The following is a 22805-nucleotide window of genomic DNA, read 5'->3' as shown; positions in this document are numbered from 1 at the left end:
TTTCATTTTTACATTTTTTATGGCATACTATACTATAACTTTTTCATTACTTTTTATATGGCACTATATTCAGACTTTACATTACATGTCACTTGTTAGACGCTTTTATCCAAAGCGACTTACATATTCAACACTGGGCAATCCCCACAGGAGCAATTTGGGGTGAAGTGTCTTGCCCACGGACACAACGACATGCTGACTGCAGTGGGGTTTGAACCTGTGCTCCCCTGATCTGAACACCAACGCACTAGTCCACTGCGCCACAGCCTCCCTGACCTTATTTGAAATACTACAACATACTATTCCATTACTTTAAAAAAAAAAAAAAAACATTTTAAAAGAACAGTCGCACACCACAGAAGTGTTTCTTAAAAATGTATTTATTTCGTAAATAGAACCGCATCTTCATAAACATCAGCAAAAGACAGATTTACAGACAGGAGGAGGAAGGACACACAGTGACAGATGAACAGAAGAAGATGAAGATGAGGGAGCTTCATCAAACCGTCCGGTGCAGCATGGCTGACCAATGAGAGCACAGAGGAAACATGATGGTGTTCTGCCTGAAGCTGAGTCACATGACCTTCTGCAGCACAGAATGGATCGATTGACATTTTAATTTAGATTCCTCTTTTAAGCTTATCCAATTGTGGAAACATTATTTGATTTAAGTCTGCAGCCTGAGTTTTCCAAAGCATCTCCGCACTGACGGCAACTTTTAGTTCAAAATGTCCGAACATTACCGTTAAAGTTAGAGCCTTCGTACTGTTTATGTTAACAATGACTATATATTCAATAGGATCTCTACATGATTGTGTTGATTGGATGTAATAAGACTAACCACAAGAGACAGATTTCTATTTTCATTTGTTCATACGTTACAAAGCCAATGTGTTCTGAAGCAGGAGGATTTGGTTTTAGACAGAAGATTAACCGCTCTTGATAAAATACTAATTAAACCTAGAAGGTGCTTCTGATGGATGACCTGATCACCATCTGCAGTCAGACTCCATCAAATATTAAATGACAACTTTTGAATTATGTGTCCGGGTAATCCCCTGCTCTTAGAAATACACCGGAGGCCTTGTATCCAAACACGGAGTCTCCTTGTGATGAAGCTTCGATGACATCAGTGCTTTGACGCTTTGGAGAATCAGGTTGTGTTTAAGGTCACAATCCATCCTTAAAAAAGACACTTTCTTTTTTCTGCATTAACAGAAGCATAGATGTATCTCTAGTGCCAATATCCATATGACATGTAATTAAAGGAATCTGTACCTGGATACACAATCAAAATATATATTTTCAAAAATAATTGTATAATTAAATTGAACTTGATAATGGGTCTTTTCACAATACGAGATTTTATTGCTTGGTTTTAATACATTGTATTTTACTTTAGAGAAAGGAAATTCCGTAATTAAAGTGTTTATTAATAAAAACCCTCTCCATCATTAATTTTTTTTTTTTTTTTTTTTTTTAAATCTTTAGGGAAGCATATTTTGCTAATAACTTATTGTTGATTATTTGTTATAGGATTTAATGATCATATTTAGAATAACTTCTATCAGGAGTAGAGCACAAGGGGGCATCAGAGCTGTCTCTGGCAGGCAGGACTCGTCTTCCCTCACACTTTTGGTTTTCTGTCAGGATATCAGTCTCTGCTGCATCAACTTCGACCTTTCTCTACTTTCTTTTTGAAAAAGTATTGGAAAAGGTATCTAAGGGGTGCTTCTGGATTTAGCATTTGACTCGCATACAGAAACAACAATGAGGCTTAACTCAGCAGATCCAAGATACATCCTGATTTGAATCCCTTGTATTCGTCTATCTAAATTAAACCTATATGTTCCCCTACGTTCAAACAATACCCACAATGCAACTCAATAGCATATTGTATTTTCTTAGAATTCAGAGAATAGTGCTCCTATATGGAAACAGACCTTTATGTGTGACATTGCAGCAGGGACATGTATTTGTCCTAATCCAGGCACAGATTACAGGTACCATAGTTTTATCCAGTTAGACATTTTAATAGCAGATATGAACGGATATGTTTAAGAAAAGGAAATAAAACAGGTTTCTGAGTAATGTAACTTAACGTTTCCAAGTTTTGTTTTGCTCTTTCATATCATTGAACATAACTAACTTCCTGTTTACTTCAGAATGGCCTTTCAGATCAAACAACACGTAGATCCGTGCACAGAACACACATTTCATATTGATATGAGAGAAAAACTAAAACACAAGAAGAAGAAAAGAGTACCGCGATAATAATAAATACACACTTTCATTGTGCCTGTAGGAGCAGAAATGATATAACAGGCCAAACAAAGTGTACCATATGGAAATAAACTTCAAAGATATTCAATAATTGACTGACAAAAATGATATTGACTTTCTTTTAACAGTTACCGTAGCAACAGAAACATCCTATGACTGAGGTGTACACTGGTCGTGTCAAGTTTAAAACGGTTGTCTTGAAACATTTCTACATTTCACTTCTGGAGTCAACTTTTTTTGGAAGTAGAGGTCAAATCATTTATCAAAGAGAAACGTTTGACCTTTGACCTGCTGGCTACATGTGCTGAGGTCCAATAGAGAGCTGACAACAAGGCTACGTACCGTCCTTACTTCGCCCGGCATCGAAACACACCAACACACACATTCACACACTTCATCAACGTAACAGCAAAAAAATGATCCAGATGGTGAGCGATGATTTGAGAAACAACACAGGGTGATTTCTGATATGTGATTCGTGCAAACGCTCTGCTTTTCTCTTCACCTCCATAGAAGCTGAATGATATTTATCTGATATAGCTATTCCTCTAAAACGTAGAGACATTCTTCTGTCTGGGTCGAGCAGCGGTCCGGAAAAGCATCTCTCCATTAAAGTCGTTTCTGTCTCGCTGAAATAAAAACTGATCCGATGCTCAGGGAATATTTTCAGGCAACTCTAGAGGGAGAAATTGATTCTTTTTGTCTTAAATATTCCCTGAGCATCGCGTTCTTTAACGCTGAGATGCCAGAAAAAGGCATTCTGGGGGAACACATCTGGAAACACAGCTTCTATCTGCAGTACCTCTTTAGAATCTACCTAGAATATAACTTCTTGAAAATATATGGCTTTTTAAACAGACCCCAGCCGGCCTGCTTCACTGCAACGCAGCACAATAACAACAGTCTTCCTAACAACGATATAAGCTTCTGTACAATCAGGCACAAAAATAAACACTTTTTCTTTCACACTCCAGTCCTTTGGTCTTTGGTAGAGATGAATCTCCTCGTACAGTATTACAGGAGATCTGTCTGGATAAAAACAGAAAGCTACACGACTGGGAAGCTTTTTCCCTTTCCATCTGGGGGAGGGGCCAAGGTGCAGCTCACACAGGAAGTTGATGTTGATGCAACACGAGCTGCTAGCTCGCATCAGCTACATGGACGATTGTGGCGGCTGGTTTCTATACGCCCTGTTTTGGGTTTATTTAGCACGTCCAAACCAGGATAAAGTCCTTAGCTACCGCCTGACATTAGCTAGCAAAAGTCCAGATCTCCAGAAATCTTTTGAGTCTACAAAGTACGTAAGACTGCTGAGAAGGATGAATAAATAGCCCCACGAGAGTTATGTAACTGATCTGAAAGTAGAGATGTCTTTACTTTAAGTAAGGTGTTTCAGATCATGTTGAAGGACCCTATGAGCAGTAGGAATCTGATAACGGTTGCCGCTCAAACGCTGAATGGTCTTCCTATTGGAGAAGTTTCCATCTGACGTCCTTCTCAACCTCTCTAGAGTTCAGGTATTAAACTACTACAAGCTGTAGCCCTTTGGTTTCACCGCGTTGCGTCCAGCATCGATCTTAAACCGGAGAAGCTTTACGAAAAGGATGCAGGGTAAGGGGTTCGCATAAAAAGGAGCCCCCCCCCAGCCCATGCTCAGTGTGTCACAGTCAGCCCCCCCGGGGGTCAGCAGTGGGTGACCTCGATGGGCGACAGCGTCAGGATGCTGCGGTCGCTGGAGCAGAAGTTCTCCGTGTCGCTCCAAGACCTGAAACAGGCAGCAGTGAGTGAGGGTTAGGAGAGAGAGAGTGTGTGTGTGTGTGTGTGTGTGTGTGTGTGGGGGGGGGGGGGGGGGGGGGGGAGATAACACACTGATTTCTGAAGGTTTGGGATTCTATTCTACACAAGCAGGCGAGAAGAAGCAGAAGGTCTGAGGGATGGAGAGTTAGTAATGGGTGGGATGGTGTTAGTGAGGAGTGTCTTAAGTCTCGCCTCATTTTCTCACACTTATTAAGGTCTAAGGATAACAAACGGATTCAGATCGTTACATGTAAAGATGTATTTTGTACAAGTGAATATTCCTGTTGTGTCCCGTTGCGCTTTACCCATTGGTTTGCAGAGGATTGGAATCAGATTAAGTGTGGTAACATATAAGTTCATCAAAAGAACGTACAGATATCAAGTCCATTGTAATATGACAGAAGAATAGCTGTTCATTGTCATCAGTTATTTTAAGCTATTGATTGATCTATGAGGAAGGAACCTTGATAAGTTGGCATTGCACTGCTAATGCCGTTCATTATGACATTTAAACAGCAATAAAGGAAAATAGAAAACATTTCAGGTCACTAAAAAGTTTAGTTTTGATGAAGTTGTTCAGAAAACTAATTATCCCGTAAAACCTTTATGCCTCTAAATTAAAAAAATGAGGGTTAGGGTTCATTGATGCACAGAAAAATGTAATTTCTCTGTGCTGTGCATTTTGAAACCTGTTGAGGTGAGACTTGAGCTACTCATGAATCAAAATCATCCCAATCATCATAAATATAAATAAAAAAATGAAGATAAAGCATCAACAACATACTTTCCTCACATGTCCACTCTCATGATAAACTGGGCTAACATCTGATTCTCTGCAGGTAAAAGACACATCCGTACTGTGAGCTCAGTCGGGTATCGACTAGAAAAATACGAATCAGACTTTCTCTCGCACAATATTAAACATATATACAATTAGTACAAAATCTATGATATTATGTTTTATAGAGACACGACAAAAGTACTTTCTGTTATTAGCTTAGCAAGCTGGATCTTCTTTGGAAAATGCACACAAACTCATCCATTTCTAGAGCGATCAAAACATGTCCCCCGCTGAACCCTCGGGCTGGACGAGAAGAGAAAATCCAACATGAGAGTCACAGCTTGCCACTATACGAAATCGTAAAGGTCACAACCGACCCACCCCCAGCGTGCTGACTCACATCAGAGAGGGCCGGGGTCACTGATCAGAGCATCTCCCCTAAAGCAGCAGAGAGGCGGAGCTTCAATACAGGCCGCTACACCTGATCTCCACATGACTGAAACGCTGAATAGATGTGTAGCTGAACTTACAACGAGAGGAGAACTGCACCTGTCCATCCACATCTTCAGATATTTCTTGATTTCTAAATGTCAGCTGCTTAACGTTAATACATTCTCATGACCTTTCATTTACCGCCGCTCTGTGAGATGAAGACAACCGTTTTAAGACCTGGGAAACGGGGCCACCCAGCGACTTTAAATAGGCCGATGACTCAAATGGTGCTCTGACTGGAGGCTCTCCCCACGTGCTACATCACCAGCTCTCTTTCTACCGGGTCAACCTCAAACATCTCGGGGCTGAAAGCATCTTTGTTCCCAGGGTTACGGCTGAACAAAACGCAAAACACACTTTTGGATTTCAGCCGGTGGGAACATGAAGCCGAGAAAAGACCAGAACAGGCAGATTTTTTACAAGACGAAGCTCACGAGGGACGTTAAACAGTACATGAATATATTTTCTGGAAGGTCGAACAACATTATGCAGATTTAAACACAGAAGGACAGGCAGGCAGACAGGAGGAGTGTGTTACATACAGGTTACAGTGTATACAAAGTACCAAAGGCAACAGCAGCCCCCATGCAACAAGACGGAGTCTGGATATTCTTGTGTTGTAGCCAGTAGTGGACAAGACGGGTGGAGTTATACACTGTCTTTAAACCTGTGGAGCAGAAAACTCCACCCACCTGGAACAGCCCCGGGTATCAAACAAGCGTACCCCCAAAAGAACCTCTTTTCAGAAGCACATATAAGGCTTCAGGATCCAGTAGAAAAAGACAAATAGTAACAGTAGGTAGCAAAGAACAAAAGACTCTCAGACTACATTTCCCAGCAGCCTCTCTGGTTAAGGATCTCCTTTTTCTAGGAGAAGCAGATGTCTGCAGAGATGTTAGGAAGCAGCTGAGTTTGTATCTGTATATATTGTTTCAAATGATGGTGCATTAAGTTCTGGTTCAAAACAATTACAAAAAAACAAAAGTTTTCTGAAACACCAAGTAGGAAGTTTTATTTTTGTTGGTTTAGTATGTATAGTTGTATTGTGGATATAAGCCTGCTTATTGTATTTAAATGCTTTCAACAAAGTTTCTTTATTTCAAGTACCTGGATGTTTAAGAAGCCTTTCTGGAATTGCCAATCGTAAAGCCCTCCTTTTTTCTACATTCGAAGGTACGGGTAAAATTAGTTTGACATGGCGATGAAAAAGCACTCCTTTATTATCAAAAACCTCTTTGACTCCTGACGTCTGCTCGTGCTTGATGCCTCTAGCCATGATTCAGCGTTGCAACAACAGGCAGCGAGCAGCCAGCTACAGTTTGGCTTCCAATACATAACAGATATATACGTTTTGTCTTACATATGTTTGTAAATATGCTTATTATATGTTCCTTCCAGTCATTTAGTATGTTGTATAGGACTGGGTGTATATATGTTCCCTTTCCCCTAAGGCAGTTTCCTAGCATTAAGGCCAAATCTGGGCAAGCTTGTCATTTTCAGTTTTATTTCCTCAAACCCAGACGAAAAAGTAGAGGAACGCAAAGATTGGGTGAGGAGGTGAGGAGAGGTGAGGACAGGGTGAGGGAAGGAGAAAAGGGAATCAAATTCAGATCCAACTTGTTTTTGATTTGTCACTGAGTTTGCAGAATAACGCACAGCTTTTTCCTTGTGATCATGCTCATCCTTCTGGGAGTCCACATTGACTTCTATTGGAAGAATTCAACTGGCTGCTTCGTGCCAAGGTCAGAAAACAAATCAATCATTCCCACAGGAAGAAATTCCGCTAAATTGAATCGTGCATTTAGTGGCAATCTGACCCTGGAGCGATTGGGAACCGTTTCCTTTCTTTCAGCGAAGTGACCCTGACGACGATTGAAATCGATTATTTCACGGAGCATATCCCACCCACCTCTGTCTGAAGAATAAAGAAGGGTATACATATTAAAATGTAGGACTTGTGTTATGCTCCTGACTGGGTGAATCAATGTTAAAAATCATCAGATCAGAAGATGGTGATTCATTTCTCACAGGGTGTTATTTTGATACGGTAAAAAGTTGCAAAGAGATGTTACATCCCATCATTCCATGTCTCTATGAGGTTGATGTATCTCCCAGGCTAAAGTGAGGCAGAACACAGAACCTGCAGGTTGCTGTCCAGAGGGGCTGAAGGGAGGAACAGTGCATCCCCTTTATGACCTGCATGCTATCACTAACCTGAACAAACACACAGTGATGAAGAACCAACACACATGCATGCCTCTGAGCGGGCCACAGCAAAGCTCTCACACACCAACAACAAGAAGAATGCTACATCTTCATTACTGATGTGATCGATACCCAGAGTCCCCAGCTGTTTGGGGAATATTTATTGCTCAGCAGAAAGGGCCGATCGGGTCGATTAATCCATGGCCGCACTGAGTCACTGCGATTCAGACAAAGTGACAATAACACTGAAACAGCAGATCGGGCAGCCCAGCAAACTGTGAAGTCAGCACACTCGCCTTTAAAGCTGCGCTAGGCAAGAGCTTTATATGAACAGAACAACAAGTTATAGATCTTTTATCATCTCAAAGTGGAGCTGCAGCAGAGAAAGACATTATCTGCTCTTAGTGAGAGCTCCCTTCTTGCAGTGAACTGACATCATGTTTCATTACTTTCACCCCTCAGAAATGCCAGGCCACCACAATGCAAAATTGCCAATTGCAGCTTGAAAGTCCAAAAACCTGCCACTTATAAAGCACTTCCATATCTCTTTTTATATAGTTTAAGGACAGAAATGTGCACACGCAACATTTGCTGTTTGGATAAGAAACGATTCAAACAGCTAGTCATTATCCGGCCTCTTCTAAAAATGGTGAGGCCCTCCAATGAATAACAACATAAAACAAGCAAGTCAACTTCATTACTGACATATAGACGACGGTGTCATCTGTTAAAGTGCATTAAGGAGTAGGCAGTTCTACAAAAAGAAACTGGCTAATCAGGCTAATTTGGACACCACACCTCTGATTTAAAGGAAGTATTGATCCGAATGAAAGCAGACAGACACAGTGTATAGATGATTATGACATAGAGGCGGGCTAATATCTGCCCTGTAGAGGCTAAACGGACAGGTTACAGTGTATTATTGAGACCTGTTGGATGCATGTATATCGAACCAGGTCTCCAAATTCTGCTTCTTCCAAACCAGGAAAGGATGGCCTTTTCAATGTTTTCAGTCATTGGTCTCTATGATTTTGGTTACAATGTGAACTGTTATATTTATGATGATACACTGTGGACATTACACCGTTCTGACTTTTAAAATAAAAGTGACTCAACACTCTTTGTTGTTGCTCATTGATGTAAATAAGAACATCATTACAGCTGTCCATGATGGCTTGATCCACACACCTTCCTCCTGGTTAGGTCGTTGTCCACAAGTCACACCCTAAAACCAGTCTCTTTTAAACCCTGCTCCACCACAGTTGTACGCCTAACCTGCAACGGATCTGAACAAGAAAGCCTTACAGTAGTTGTAGCCATATTAAGGACTAAAACACTCAGGACTCCAGCCCAAATGTTTGATCATTAGGGTTCATAATCACAGTTTGTGGTTGTAGTCCTCCCCACCTGTTGCTGCGGCTGGATGCGTGGGAATTGCTGGCGCTGGCCTGGCACTGCCCGGTCATTTGCTCCAGGAGGGAGGCCAGGCGGGAACAGCCGCTTTGCCCATGTTGGTAGCAGCACAGGGACTCCACACAGCTGAGGGCCGGGGGGGCTGATAGAGACTGGAGGGGGGGGGAAGAAAGAGCAGGGTTAGGAGGTTGGTGGAATATGGTGAGAGAAATGACAGAGGAGTAAAGAGGAGAGGAGATGAAAAGCAAAAGAGAAAGAAGGAGGGAGGAAAAGAAGAAGAAATGAATACCAACACAGTTAACGGTCACATTATGACAGGGTGATTGATGACTGTAGGATGACATATTACATGCTGCCACAGGAAGAGTGATGGGCGGGGGAAACACTGAACACATGCTACACAAGGGGTTGAAATGTTGCAAATAAACACATAAATCCTAAAAGCGAAGACGGACAAAAAAAGGCTCTTGTATTATAAAGTTGTGGTTAAGTAGAATACTTTGGTGCTCTGAATTGTTTGATAAACGCATGGAATTGAAGTCTCTTATGTTCTGAAAAGCCCCAGAGCTATCACATCCTATCACCGTGCATTATACAAGAAGATGATCTTGATATACTTGAAATTCAGAGCAAAATGTTTTCAGTGTTAACTTAGATGTTGAATTACACCTCCAAGAAACCCCTCCCTGTAGGTGAGTCATTATGAATCAGTGTTGCAGTGATGCATTGGGAGACAAAGCTGAATGAAGTTGCTGCCTGTAAACCTGCAGGGTCAGGCTGCTCTGTTCTGCTGACTCAGCCCCCGAGAGACAGACAGTGTGATGAGAGGAGAGAAAAAGTGAAGAGCAGAGAGTGTGAGGTTACACTCCTGAAGTTTGCATCCTGTACACTCCTCTTATGCAACCTCAGACTAACTTAAGTGACCTAGAGGGTGCCTTTAATCAGCTTTATTAACCCTCCTATTGTCTTCGTGTTCCCTCTTTACTTTGGTGTTCGCGGTCAAACTTGACCGGTCCTGTTTTAACTGTTATTACATTAACACAAAAAACATTAATTATCACCAAATTTCATTTAACACCCTTTCAAACTGTGAATATTGTATCAGACTACTGGTATACATGAACAACTGCAATAAGAATAGACACTGAACATGTATTGCGTGTGCCAGGTGTGATCCATGTGGGGGGATGGGCAAATAAGGGGGGGGGGGGGGGGAACACATCTAGAGTATGACCGGGAACACCGTGGGTGTTACAAAGTTGACTAAATCATCCAAAATGCAATGAAAGTGGTGATCAGCAATTGTATATGTCCTAATGTCTACTGTGAAGGATATCATAAAGCAATCAAATGTAAAACAAAAAAGTTATGATTGATGAAAGTAGTAAATCGGTCAGATTTGACCCGAACACAACAGGAGGGTTAAAATCCTTAAAAAATCACTATGTGGAGTTATTTCCAAAATGTGCTCATGTAGAAAACAACTTCTGATCTTCTGGACATATTTTGTCATGTAGCTACGCATTAAGCATTCAGCTAGGAGCGAGTGTCTCCTGTACTACAGTTTAAAGTCCTGTTTTCTAGCCGAGTAACTTTTGTATTCCACTGTGTTTTGAATTGTTGCGACTCTCTGCAGCAGAAATTGGAGACGGTGTTGGCATCGAACCAAACTTCTTGGCTGGCAATAGCAAAACACAAACAGGATGATGTGATTTATTCTGGCAAGGTCAGGTGCCCCTGGATAATAAATGCAGGTTTTTTTCCATCTGAACATATTGCTTTTCCTTCCTCTGAGAAACGGCAAACAGATTTGTTCCTATAACTGTGACACAGCAGCCACCACTTGAGCAAAGTTGTAGAATGAGGTTTTCTGAAACACACATTGGGTCCAAACCACAGAGAAAGCAATGGCAGCAGCGAGGCCAAAGCCGTGGAGGAAAGTCTTTCCCAGAGTAGTGTACAGTATATCTGTTGGTTAAATGCACTTGTATTAACCCTAAAATGACTGATTTAGCTAGTATTAATCCACCCATTGACTTTATATTTGAAGTAGCATCAGTTTAAAAGGGCTTCTACTGTTTCTCAGAAGCTTCAGCAGGCAGAGTTGAGATAATTGGGTTTTGAGTGGTTGTCATGTTAATATAAATGCTGTTTACGAGAGAGATAAACAAGAAAACAGTTGAATGTAAGGTCATAAGTAATGTTTCTGAGCAATTGTTTGATGGAAGTAATTTGTTGTTCTAGAGACGGAGCAGCAATATGATTCCTTGAGTAAAAAAATCAGACCAAACCTTTGATAAACAGTGTCTGTAAACAGACTGCTTGAACCGAGGGTTTTGTTGCGAAACAGCCAAGGCCTCAGTGACAGCTATATTGGTGACATCATCCACTAGCTGATTTACTATATTAGCTAGAGTTCAGCTAAAGTTCCTGCTTGTTGACCATTTCTTTTTGCACAACCCTACAGTACAGGAGTTTGTTTAAACAACTGAGAAAACAACATCATTTTGGTGACTGCAAATGTAATAATCTATGTTTTAATATTAAATATAATGTGGAGAAAACAAAACACTAAAAGTCCAAAACTGAATAACAGCAACTTTAAAAATCATACTTAAAGGGGTTATACGAGATATCAAACACTTACAGGCACAAATAATATACTGAAGCTTCAATATGAAGTATTAGTATGTGGGGATTAGATGGTTGAAGAAATATACAGCGAAGCATGCCAACAGCATTCTCTCTCTTTAAACTCTGATCCCAGATCTAATCAACTACAGTGAGGTGTGAATTGAGGTCTTCACAGTGAAGGATGGGGACAATCATGGTTGGATGAGGATGAGAAAATTCATGGAAGGGTATGTGTGGGAGAGGATGGGCCCATTCATACAGGAAGTGAGACTAAAGAATATACAGGAACTGTTTTTGTGACATATGAAATAAAGGGCAGTGCAGGTGCAGCTTTGGGGGAATGACTGGAGGTGCAGGTAGTTTTCACCAACTATAATATACATATGTGGTGACAGCAGCCGTTTGGGGTTGGTTGGTTCTCGGGGGAAGCCATAATGCTCGGACAGTGACAGGGGGACAATGGTAGTGAAGTATGGTACTACCTAGGGGAGCAGGGGGCTGGGCCGGGGGCAGCAGGGGGAGGATAAGCAGCTAGCAGGTGCCAATTGTCCTCCCCTGGGCTCCGCTGGGCTTTAACAGGGTCATATTCTGGGCCGACTGAACCCTCACCCTCTTCCATCTGAAGGACACAAGATGCTTACAGTGAGCCACCTGGCTGGTCAGACATCAGTCAGCCAGGTGGGCTGTTGGTAGTTCAGACACAGAAACATGACCAGTAAAGCAAAACTAACCATCACACTGCTGCAATAGTATCCACAGGTCATTTGGTCCCATATTAAGGCTTGATTCAGTTGAATTAATGGGATAACACATCTCTTCAGATGGGGCTGCAACCATTGATTTTTAGATTATCAATAGAGTGGTGCAGTGATGAGTCCTAAAACCCGGAAGTGAGTTAGTATTTTACCACTACCGGTTCCCTCGTCTCAGAGTCAATGGGATTTGGACCTGTTTGATAAATGCAAGTTTTGTTCAGCCAGATAATCTCCACATGTCTACCCTACTTCTATAATTTTCTAATCATAAATCTAAACGCCAGAAGCAAAAGGCCAACGTTATGCTATAAACAAACTACAGCTGAGTACAGCAGGGTCGCACGACTTCAACGTCACGCCAACTTAAGATCGATATTCAAAAATACATATTCAAAATGGTACAAGTTGAAGCGTTTGTTTTAACAGTTTGCATGAGTGCAGGTACTTGCTTTCAAGCAGAACAAGGCAAACTAACTTAGCGTGAGTGTTTACGTGCTCGGTGTAATGACGTACAACATCCTCGACAACTTCTGTAGTCCTATTCAGCCACTTGTTAACAACCATCGTTTTTCAGACACGTAAACTCTTCAACAATCACCAGTGGGGTCACTGCTGATGGAGTTAATGTCGTAGAACAAAACGTGATCCGTCTCTTCAATTTGTGTCAACCACAGACCTTATTTCCAGCTATTTTCCAAAATCCTATGGAGAAATCCCGTTGACTCTGAGACGAGGGAACCGGTAGTGGTAAAATGCTAACTCACTTCCGGGTTTTAGGACTCGTCACTGCACCACTCTATGTATCTGTCAAAATATTTTTCTCAATTAATCATTTGGCGTGAAATATATCAAATAATAGAGTACATTTCCAATGCAAAAGAAGATAATGTCTTTAAATGTCTTGTCGATTCCAACGATATTCAGTTATATTTCAGTTAGAGGCTGAAAGAAACAGCATTTTGGAAACTCAAACAACTAATCATTTATCCAAATGGTGATTTGTCTGTCATTCTAAACGATAAGTCAATTAATTTATTGCAGCTACTTTCAAATGCAATTATTGAAATGGGAAAAATTATATGATTATTAGAATTTTATCTTAAAAGTAATTTTCATTTGGGAAATATTGGAAATTATTTCATACCATTGGTTAGTGTTTTAATATGTTTCATTTAGTTTTGTAAATGTATTTGAGTTAATACGAGACTAAATGACTGTGGATACATTTCAGTGCTGCTTATTTACCAACCAGTGAATTGTCAGTAAGTAAACAGTCAGTCGGCGAGTCAGTCAGTGAGCTCTGATACACTAACACATACAGTATATATAGACCAAATCAATGCTGGTCCTGTTGTTAAAGCCCTTCACAAGTGACCTCTCCAACTATTTAAAGCAAAAGAGTTGAGAGCAAATGTTTTGCCTTACAAGGCAAATAAGAACCGCTGCTTCCTGTGGTTTGAAACACGACACCAATGAGCACCCCGGGTCTTATTCCCCTGATACAGACCTGGACCTCATCCTAATTGCCACTGTGGTTATCATAAATCACTGCTGGAGAAAAGGTCTTTCAGAAGGGTTGAGTGGATGTGATGAAGTCACTGGAGGAGGGCTTTAACTCTCACAAAAGCAGAGACAAGTCAACACAGAGAGAAGCTGCAGGTGTGAGAAAGATGTCTCGAGGGAAACGCATTCTTCGAGTGGAGATAAGAGCACATTTATTAGCATCCAAACCAATTAACCTGCTGCTGAATCTATAAGAGCTACAGAGAAGGCAAACAACGGAGAACCCAGGGGAGCCATCCGGGTTCTAATGCGATTACCTCTCTGATGTAATTAAGAAAAACAAAAGACTCCGATAGATGGTGCTACTATTGCTACAGAGCTGGATAGGCGCGTTACACAGCACATACACATAAATACATGCTTTGGAACCCAGTAAGAGCATCTTGTGAAGAAATAAATGACTTAAACTGAGGAAATGGGATCTCTTTTGTATAATGTTCTCTGTGCTCTCCCTTCCCATAGAGCACTTATGATCAGTCAGTCTGCAGTTTGTTTCTGCTCATTGACTCGGAAGGGGACTGCATGGTTTATATTGGGTGTGGCTTGGAATATACACTCATTTGCCAGTGTTTCAGATTCACCTCTCCTAAACTACTGCAAGTCATATTACTTATGTGAAGCTACCAAAAGTTCAATTTCAGCAAATACACCTTTGCAGAGGTAGGATTTATCTTCAGGACTGCATCCGTGTTCCAATGTTTTACACTGGTGACTGAATGTAATGTTGACAACTTTAAACATACAGCTAGGCTATTATGTTGTTATAAATCCAGAGTAGCATTCTCAAGCGAGTGCTACAAACCATCAGTGGTAACATGCCACAGCTGTAAAGCTAAAGATATGCGTGCAGAAAACATGAAAACATATAAATAAACTTTCAAAAGAAATGAACAACACAAGCACTGCCAAATTGGGGTTATTTTCAGTGTCAGTAAATATTCAGATCAAATGCGTGGCCTATAAAATGTCAGAAAAAGCCAATATTTCATGTTTGTTTTATCTCACCAGCAGTCTAAAACAAAAGGATGCCAAGCTTATAAATAAACTATACATTTCTTATGTCCAGAGTCCAATATCAAGATTCTTTGGAGGGCTTTAGGTCTGTTCTCCTCACCAAAGAGATCTAACACTATTGTAAGCATTTCCCTTAGCAATCGGTTTCCAACGATGCATGCTATGACAGCACAAGATCTTCAAGTCATGAGTCTAAAACGGTTGTGATAATAACACAGCAGTTTATCACGCTTATTATGGGAAAGCATTATGCTGCTGCCCAAGTCAGCTCAGACCAGTCCAAGAGTCTGTCATGCAGCTGGAGTGGGGGGTCAGTTTCTGGAGGTGGTCTGCAGAAAACATGCATGTGGACTGAATTCTCTGGAGAGAAGGTTGTATCAAGTGGGAAACCGTGCTCAGGTGGTTATTCACTTTGTCAAAAGGACGGACCATGCTGTAGATGAAAGGGAAGGTGTGATGGGCTGCACCATGCGACTTTAGGATATGTAACTGTGTGGCGTGCCATACTGTGTTTGTATGACACGACCAGGAGCTCATGATCAGGTGCTCTGATTAGGGACTGATGCAGATGCAGGAAGTCACATTCAGAATGACCCTTAATAGTCCCCGTACAACAACATTGCTATTACACTTTATCGAGTGCTAGGGCGGAGTCAAACTTAACCCAATTACATCATTCATTCCCTCTCTCATTCCTCCGTATGTTCATGCAGTGGGGGTGTAATGACAGGGACCATGCTTTCATGGGCAGGAGTGGGGGATGTCTCAGAACACATTCTTTATTTCAGCCTGTCACTAAAATGCAACACATGCAGCAGCTGAAATGCTTTATGTCACATTTTTGGCAATAAATCCTACCCCAGAAAAACCCTACATATATGTATACCCCCTCCTCATCCTAATGACGGAGAATGCTGATTGGCCTGTTCAGGGCATGCAGTCACAGATATAACAGAAAGCAACTGTTCCAACATTATCAGCACACGTCTCTGCAGTGCATGTGCTGTGTTAGGAACAGGCTTCAGTGGGACTAAATCAGGTCCAGACCAGGGAGGAAGAACATTTCCGATTGGCCTGATTGATCAAAAGCAGGAGCGCTTGTTACATAAAGCAATGTTTCACATTTCACTTCCGGGTTCCAAGACAAAGAGTGTCGTTCCACTTCTCAAAATACATTCATACAGTTGAATCAAATGTTGAGCTTTGCATCAATCAATCATCATTTTTTCTGTATGTATATTTTTTAATTTACTTTTGATTAATGGCAACTCAACAAACATAATGTCAAGAAACATCATGTCAAGTTTTTGCATTAGTGGTGACAAAGACTGGTGTGGAACATGCTTTTTTCCTTCTGTCTATCATAGTCATCTAATACAATTATCATGCTGATTTTATACATTTAATCAGCAAAACATTGCAAATAAGAGGCCCTGTGGTAGTTTCTTAAAGTGCTATAATATTTTCAAAATCATATATATTCAAACTAATGAAGAGAGATCATATTTAGAAGGAGCAGCATCTCTACAGGGAAAATGGACAAACCACTAATGCTGACTGACTATTAACAGATATACAGTCGCATCCCAAAAACGTCTTGTATAGAAACATTGCTTCTGATAAAGCACTCCTGCTTAACTTGTTTTATTTGAATTGATTTCTGGATGTATTTTAAGCCCAGGTCTGAATCAGTCTTGTGTCCTCTACCTAATTTTGCCCAGCTGGCTCTTGGCTCTGGAGAGCGGCTGCAGAGCGATGAAGTCATCACCTATCGCCACACGGTTGGTATACATCTACACCAGGAGCACACACAGAGAGGATAGGAGCAAGAACACACACAGACACACAGAGAGGTTAGATAGCAAGGTCTCACACACACGCATTTAAAACACACAGTTTAGAGTGTACCACTTTCAGAATCACACACACGCATACATTTAGGGACAAACAGGACAAAGGTTAGAGCGGAAACACCACAGAGGATTGGAATAGGCAGCTCCTGAGAAACAAGACAACAGTTTGGAAAGGAAGAAGGAATAATATAAAACATAAACAGTCTCCAGCTGGACGAATCAATACAATAACAGCATGGGTCTGTTGGGATGTGACCATGCACGCTGTGTGAGTGTGTGTTGGATTAAAGTCATGCGGTGTGTTTTCATGTGCAACCAAACACCATGCTGTTCCTGTAAAGAAACGGGTAATGAAGTGTTGGAACAAAGTGACACAGAAAATACTTCCTCTCCGTGTCTACAATCTGAGTTACCTTGACATTTTACTTTATGTTCTCCCTCTCAGGCTCTTGTCACATTACAGGAAATGACATTTCAGTTTTTTGCGATGCAAGTAGGAGGGAGTATTAAATCTATAGTGAGCACAGTAGAAGACAGCTTAACTACTGCAATGTGTTTGTCCTGTTCCATTTCATTACTTTGAATTAGTTTGACTTTGGAGCATGTGGAGCGAAAATGAAAAGCCCATAACTACAGATATAAAACAAAACTTTAGGATTATTTTACTACTGTGGTATTGAGCTGGCTAGTCTCAAATTGTTCCCATTGATTGCAATTACTATCTTATCTTTAAATGATAATCTTATATCTGACTTTCTTCTCTCATTTTGACTTTTGAATCAAGATTTGGCCTGACAAAAAGGTCATCTTGGCTTGATCACTTAACCACTTTAAGCAAAAAACAATCCAGGTTTGTAAATGTAGGCTACCTACACACTAAAATATCCAAAACTCAACTTCTAATGAGAGCAGAGATAAACAAAGACAACATCTTCCATTCCCAGAGTCGGAGTAGACACAGGAGAAATGCAGGACAGTTCAAGAGGTTTCCCTAGAAAACGTTTAAACAGTGAGTAGAGAGAACTGCTGTGACTAACAGTGACCAAGGTGCTCCTTGGAGTCCGGCCAGCTGGGCGCAGGCAGGGCGTGTGAAACACTGGGAAACCTCTGAGGAAATCAGTCCTGGAAGAGCCTCTTTAATGTGCAGCCAATTAGAAATGGAACCTTTCCTCTGTACCCAGTAGAATCCACTTGTAAAAAACAACCTGTAAAAGTCCTCTTTCTGCCCCTCCCCACCATTTTACCTGACTCTTCTGTGTGCTGGTGGGCTGCAGATGTCGGTAGAACACCTTCTTCACCACATCGGGGAGGAGGCAAGTTATGACGATGATGATGATGGCGAACCACGCAGAGCCGCTGGACAGAAGCTGCACGAATACAAAGTACATGTCCTGCGTGTGGAGGAAGGGCCTGGAGGGAGGGGAGGGGACACAATCGTTACATAGTCCAAACAAAAAGATGGAAACTTTTGTACACACAGAGCAGAGACCCTGTGAGAAAAAAGATTTTTCTTGAATGTGAAAGTTCATCTACTTCAGAAAGAAAAACATAGACTCTGTAAGGAACTTTTTCTTACCAGATGATGCCTCCATAGAAGAGGGAGAAGATGAAGTAGAAGGCAATTGAACCCCACGTCACAAAATGGTTCATCCATGTCCAGAAATGAGTCTCTAAAGCAAGCTGTTATTACACAAATACACATACACGAACAAGCACATACAGGAGGGGGAGGAAATGAAAAGAATGCGTAAAACACTGACACGGGGACAGTTAAAGCATCAATAAACCACAGCATCCGTCTCTGTGCAGTAAAAAAGACCTTGAGCCCGACCTGTGACAAATGACATTTCCAGTTAATGGCCACGGACATCATCGTTATACTTCAAAACATACTGTAGTTTGTTTGATGTGGCGATATAAGTGTTTCCATATGGACCCAAGCATGCTACACAGCTCTCAGTTAACCCCCAGAGTGACAAGCTATACTAATATTACACTGTCATTATACAACACAAATATCATGAATATTTAACTGAAAATAAAAAAAAGTATGTAACTATAGTAAGTAAGGTTATGAAAATAAAGTCAAATGATAATGTGATATCATAACAAACTAACAAATAGCAATGTGAAAGAGAGTGAGCATAACATTGGCTTTAATGTACCTTTAATGTGACTGTGATGACCATGACCGTGAAGACCAACGTTCCAAATGTCCAGTTCCCAAACATCTATAAAACAAACACTGAACTGTTAATGAAACTATCAACAGTATCACACTTTGGCAATAGAACAGAGGAATACTGGATATGTTTACATGCATGGACCCAGTTAATAACAACATAACAATATGCATGGTCGACCTGTTGTATGCAATATTTATACTTTACAATTTCTTCTTCCTGTTGTGTGGTGTTCCTTTTTACCTCAGCAGTATTAAATAAGTACTAGTTCGCCAATCATTCAAATGTAAAAATATAACATTTTGTTAGCATTTCATTGCAAGAAATCCAAATGGCTGTATTTGACATTAACCGCTTATTTTAATTGGATTTATCATATTAAAACCAGTCATCTGGATCGAGGTTGGGAGTCAGGACAGGTGAGACGCCGGTGAAAGGGTCATGCTTTGGTTGTGGAATAGAAGGAATCAGACTCAGTTAAAAAGCTGAGTGGTTTTATGATGCCTTCAATAAAGGCCTGGACTCCTACCATGTCACCTCTGCCACTAGCTCCACCGCCTGCTATGAGAACCACTTTGAGAGCTGTGGGGGGGATTGTTTTGTTGCCAGGCATTTCAGGACCGCTCTGGAGTCTGAACACTCAAAAGTAATAGTGAGAGGAATAAGGTGCAGCCACACAAACACAATTCATGACCCCTTACTACAGGGATATTGTTCTAGTTCATTATATCTTTAAAAAAAAAAAACATGCAGAATTGTTTACAAAAGTCCTTAAAAACTCGGCTCTTGGAGCACATTTGCTAATAAAATAACTTTTGTTTTATGATCTATTTACATATTTACTGTAACCATCACCAACTTTTAATTCATGAATGACAGTAGTGGTAACACTTTTGATAAACTTTGCACTTTGTCTAGATTTGTAATAATCAAGAATGAAATGACCCTGATTTTTTTATATTTAAACCATAAAAATGTTATTGTATGCAAATGATCGTGTCCGTTTGACTACTGTAAAGGCTAACCATGTAACCCATTAAAAGTAAGCCATACTGTACATACATAAAATCTGCACTGTTTGTACAAATGACTTCGACCTGCACTCGCATCTGCACACTGACATGAAAATATATTTAACAATCCAAACTCAAATATGTATGTATGTTCATTAAAATAATCAACGTTTACCTTGTTGTGAAATCTTGTACTAAGAGTTACTTATATACTGTTATTTTTAATTGTATTATCCTTGTGTGAATCTGTACTGTCATGTTTTTCACTCTCACTCTGTTGCTGCTTTAAAGGTCCCATGTCATGCTTTTCCGGTTATTACCTGTCCCCTTGTTTGTTATGTAGCTTTTTCAGCATGTAAACGGTCTGCAGAGTCAAAAACCCTCAAGGTACACCCTGTAGCGAGTAAAACTCTAACACAGAAAAGACCTGTCTATGCTGCCCCAGAACGCCTCGTTTCTTCCTGGTCTAAGTGACGTAACGACGACCAAATGGACCAATCCGTGGAGCTCCTCACACACCAGGATCCCTTAGCGTCACTATCAAATGCAGTGGGGGGACCTTTAGCGTAGATTTACAACTATCAGGGAGTCCCATTGACTTGCATAGAGCTCCCTGAACGTTGGTAATAGACGAGTTGGGATCGCAGAGAACACTCACTCAGCCTTATCATTTCTCAGGCTGTGAGTGTGTGGCGAACAGCCTGGCTGTGAGTGTATGTGTGTGCTCAGGCTGAGTTCCGCGATGTCTCGCTGTCTCGCAGCAACCAGGAAACGACACCAGTAACCCAGCTCACATTGTCCGCTCCTCGATCCTCAAAGGGCGTCCTGCCAACACGGCACCCAGACCCCACGCAGCATTCTCATCTGTTTGTCATTACTGGTGTCATTTCCTGGTTGCTAACAAACGCCATTGTAACACATAATCACTGATGTTCCTCTGTAACGGTGGTGGACTCATCAGAACAGAGTGGGCGAGCTGACCAATCAGAGCACAGTGGGCTCATAGGGAGGGGGGGGGGACAGGAGCTCCAACAAGCCGTGTAAGACAGAGAGTCAATACACAGAGATGCTGTATGAGAAACCAATGTGATTTTGGAAAATTGAACAATGTAAATCTATTCTAGTAAACCTCAACAATGGAATTATGATCAGTAGAAATGGCCATGACATGGGACCTTTAACTCCTGAATTTCGCCATGGGGATTAATAAAGGTCCATCTTATCTTACGACACAATTCTAGGATATATAACTATACAAGCAAACACTTGAAGCCTGTGGTCTGTATGTTTAAAGACAATGATATATTCATGTGTGAATCTATTGGCCTTTTGTTGTATGTAAATGTAGTTGTCTATGCAGTAGTAGTGGATGTTTTTAAGTAAAAGTTTAAATTCATGCAGGTTACTAAAACTATATTTTAAGCAAAATGCACATGCCACTGCATGTTTTCTAACTTCCATCATACTGCTCATTTCAATATTTAAAACAAAGTATAGGTATGAAAAATCATAATTTTCTACATCATCATTAGCAAGACAACAATATGTTTAGGAATCATGCTGATAGTCCTCTCATTACCCCCCCAGGAAGACATGCATTCAACTGTAGAGCAGACTCTTACCAGCTGCCTGTTAGCTCGCAAGATCTGAAGACATGCACAGCGTGAAAGGTAGAAGGAAAAAAGAGAAATCAACGAAAGATAGAAGAAAAAGACAAGCGAGGGAGAGCTAAAGGAGTGAGTGCTTTCTGAAATACCAAACTTTAGAGAGAGAGAGACGGACGGCAAAGTAAAATGGAAGGAAATTGATTTAGTGATAAACCAGAGACACAGAAGATATGAAAAGAAGAAAAGGTGAAATTAGTAGATATACTGACATACATGCTAGCACAGATATAGACACAAACAGTGTACAAGGTGGTTACAAAAAAAAACAGAATGAAGAAGAGACAGATGAAAAAAGAACTAGATTAAGAGAAGGATTGACTGAAAAGAAATACCTTCAGGCAACCAGCCCCATCAATAACAATAACTCATCATAACATGGATACACACATTTCTTTCTAATCTACCAATCATTTCCTACAGCAACCATTCTGATAAGGTAAGCAGGACAATTCATTTTCTAAAGATTTTACTATAAACACACTCAACAACCATACACACAGACACACACAGACTAGATCACCTGTCCATTGCCCATGAGCGTGGTGTCATCTCCCATCAGTATGTAGGATCCGAAGAAGAAGATGAAGGCGTGACAGAAGCCCAACAGGGTCCAGTACAGGAACGTCCGGAAAGACAGCAGGGAGTTCTTGCTGATGTCCCTGTAGGATACAGAAATATTTTTTTTGTTTTCTGAGAAGGAATATATTGTATCATATCTGTTGTGTTTCACTGTGCTGTATAAATTATTATTTTGAAGTTTAAAGAGTGATATAAGAAACATGTTTATTAGGAAAATAGGCCAGAGCAAGCTACCTGATTCTGGTTCATGGGCGTGACATAAAAACCGCATACCACGGATAGTATTATTCTGCTTCTGGGAATAATACTCTGACTAGTATGTTGTCATAATTGCTTAGCAACATGGTCACAGAAGAACACCTCCACCAACATGACGCTTGTTACAAATTCAAAGTAACAAAGTCAAATGGATAAAAACCTCTGACAATTTGAAAACATTTAAGATTAACTCGAAAAACATGTGCTAAGTGACATGCAGAGATATGTAAAGAGGTCAATGACTTGGAAAAAACTAGCTCACATCAGGCTGTGACATATTTTTGTGGGAATGCTGATACAGCATTCCAACTATCT

At 40.7% G+C, this 22805-nt stretch overlaps 1 protein-coding gene across 3 annotated transcripts in view; it reads right to left on the bottom strand.

Moving 5' to 3' along the window:
• Positions 1-362: 362 nt before the first annotated feature.
• Positions 363-22805, bottom strand: part of atp11b (ATPase phospholipid transporting 11B) — a 60928-nt gene continuing 38485 nt past the window's right edge. For 2 of the 3 annotated variants that reach the window (XM_079642152.1, XM_079642153.1), the window contains exons 25-30: positions 22174-22312; positions 18956-19021; positions 18367-18470; positions 18035-18200; positions 8966-9123; positions 363-4048 (exon numbers count right to left, since the gene is read on the bottom strand). In XM_079642152.1, the coding sequence (XP_079498278.1) occupies positions 3967-4048; positions 8966-9123; positions 18035-18200; positions 18367-18470; positions 18956-19021; positions 22174-22312 (715 nt within the window). In that variant the 3' untranslated portion in view covers positions 363-3966. Of the gene's footprint in view, positions 4049-8965; positions 9124-16644; positions 16731-18034; positions 18201-18366; positions 18471-18955; positions 19022-22173; positions 22313-22805 lie in introns of all 3 variants that reach the window. The other variant, XR_013801210.1, reaches the window with a different exon arrangement.

The sequence above is a fragment of the Notothenia rossii genome (assembly GCF_949606895.1).
Source record: "Notothenia rossii genome assembly, chromosome: 1".
Lineage (NCBI taxonomy): Eukaryota > Metazoa > Chordata > Actinopteri > Perciformes > Nototheniidae > Notothenia > Notothenia rossii.
This window is presented reverse-complemented; position numbering and strand designations above follow the sequence as displayed.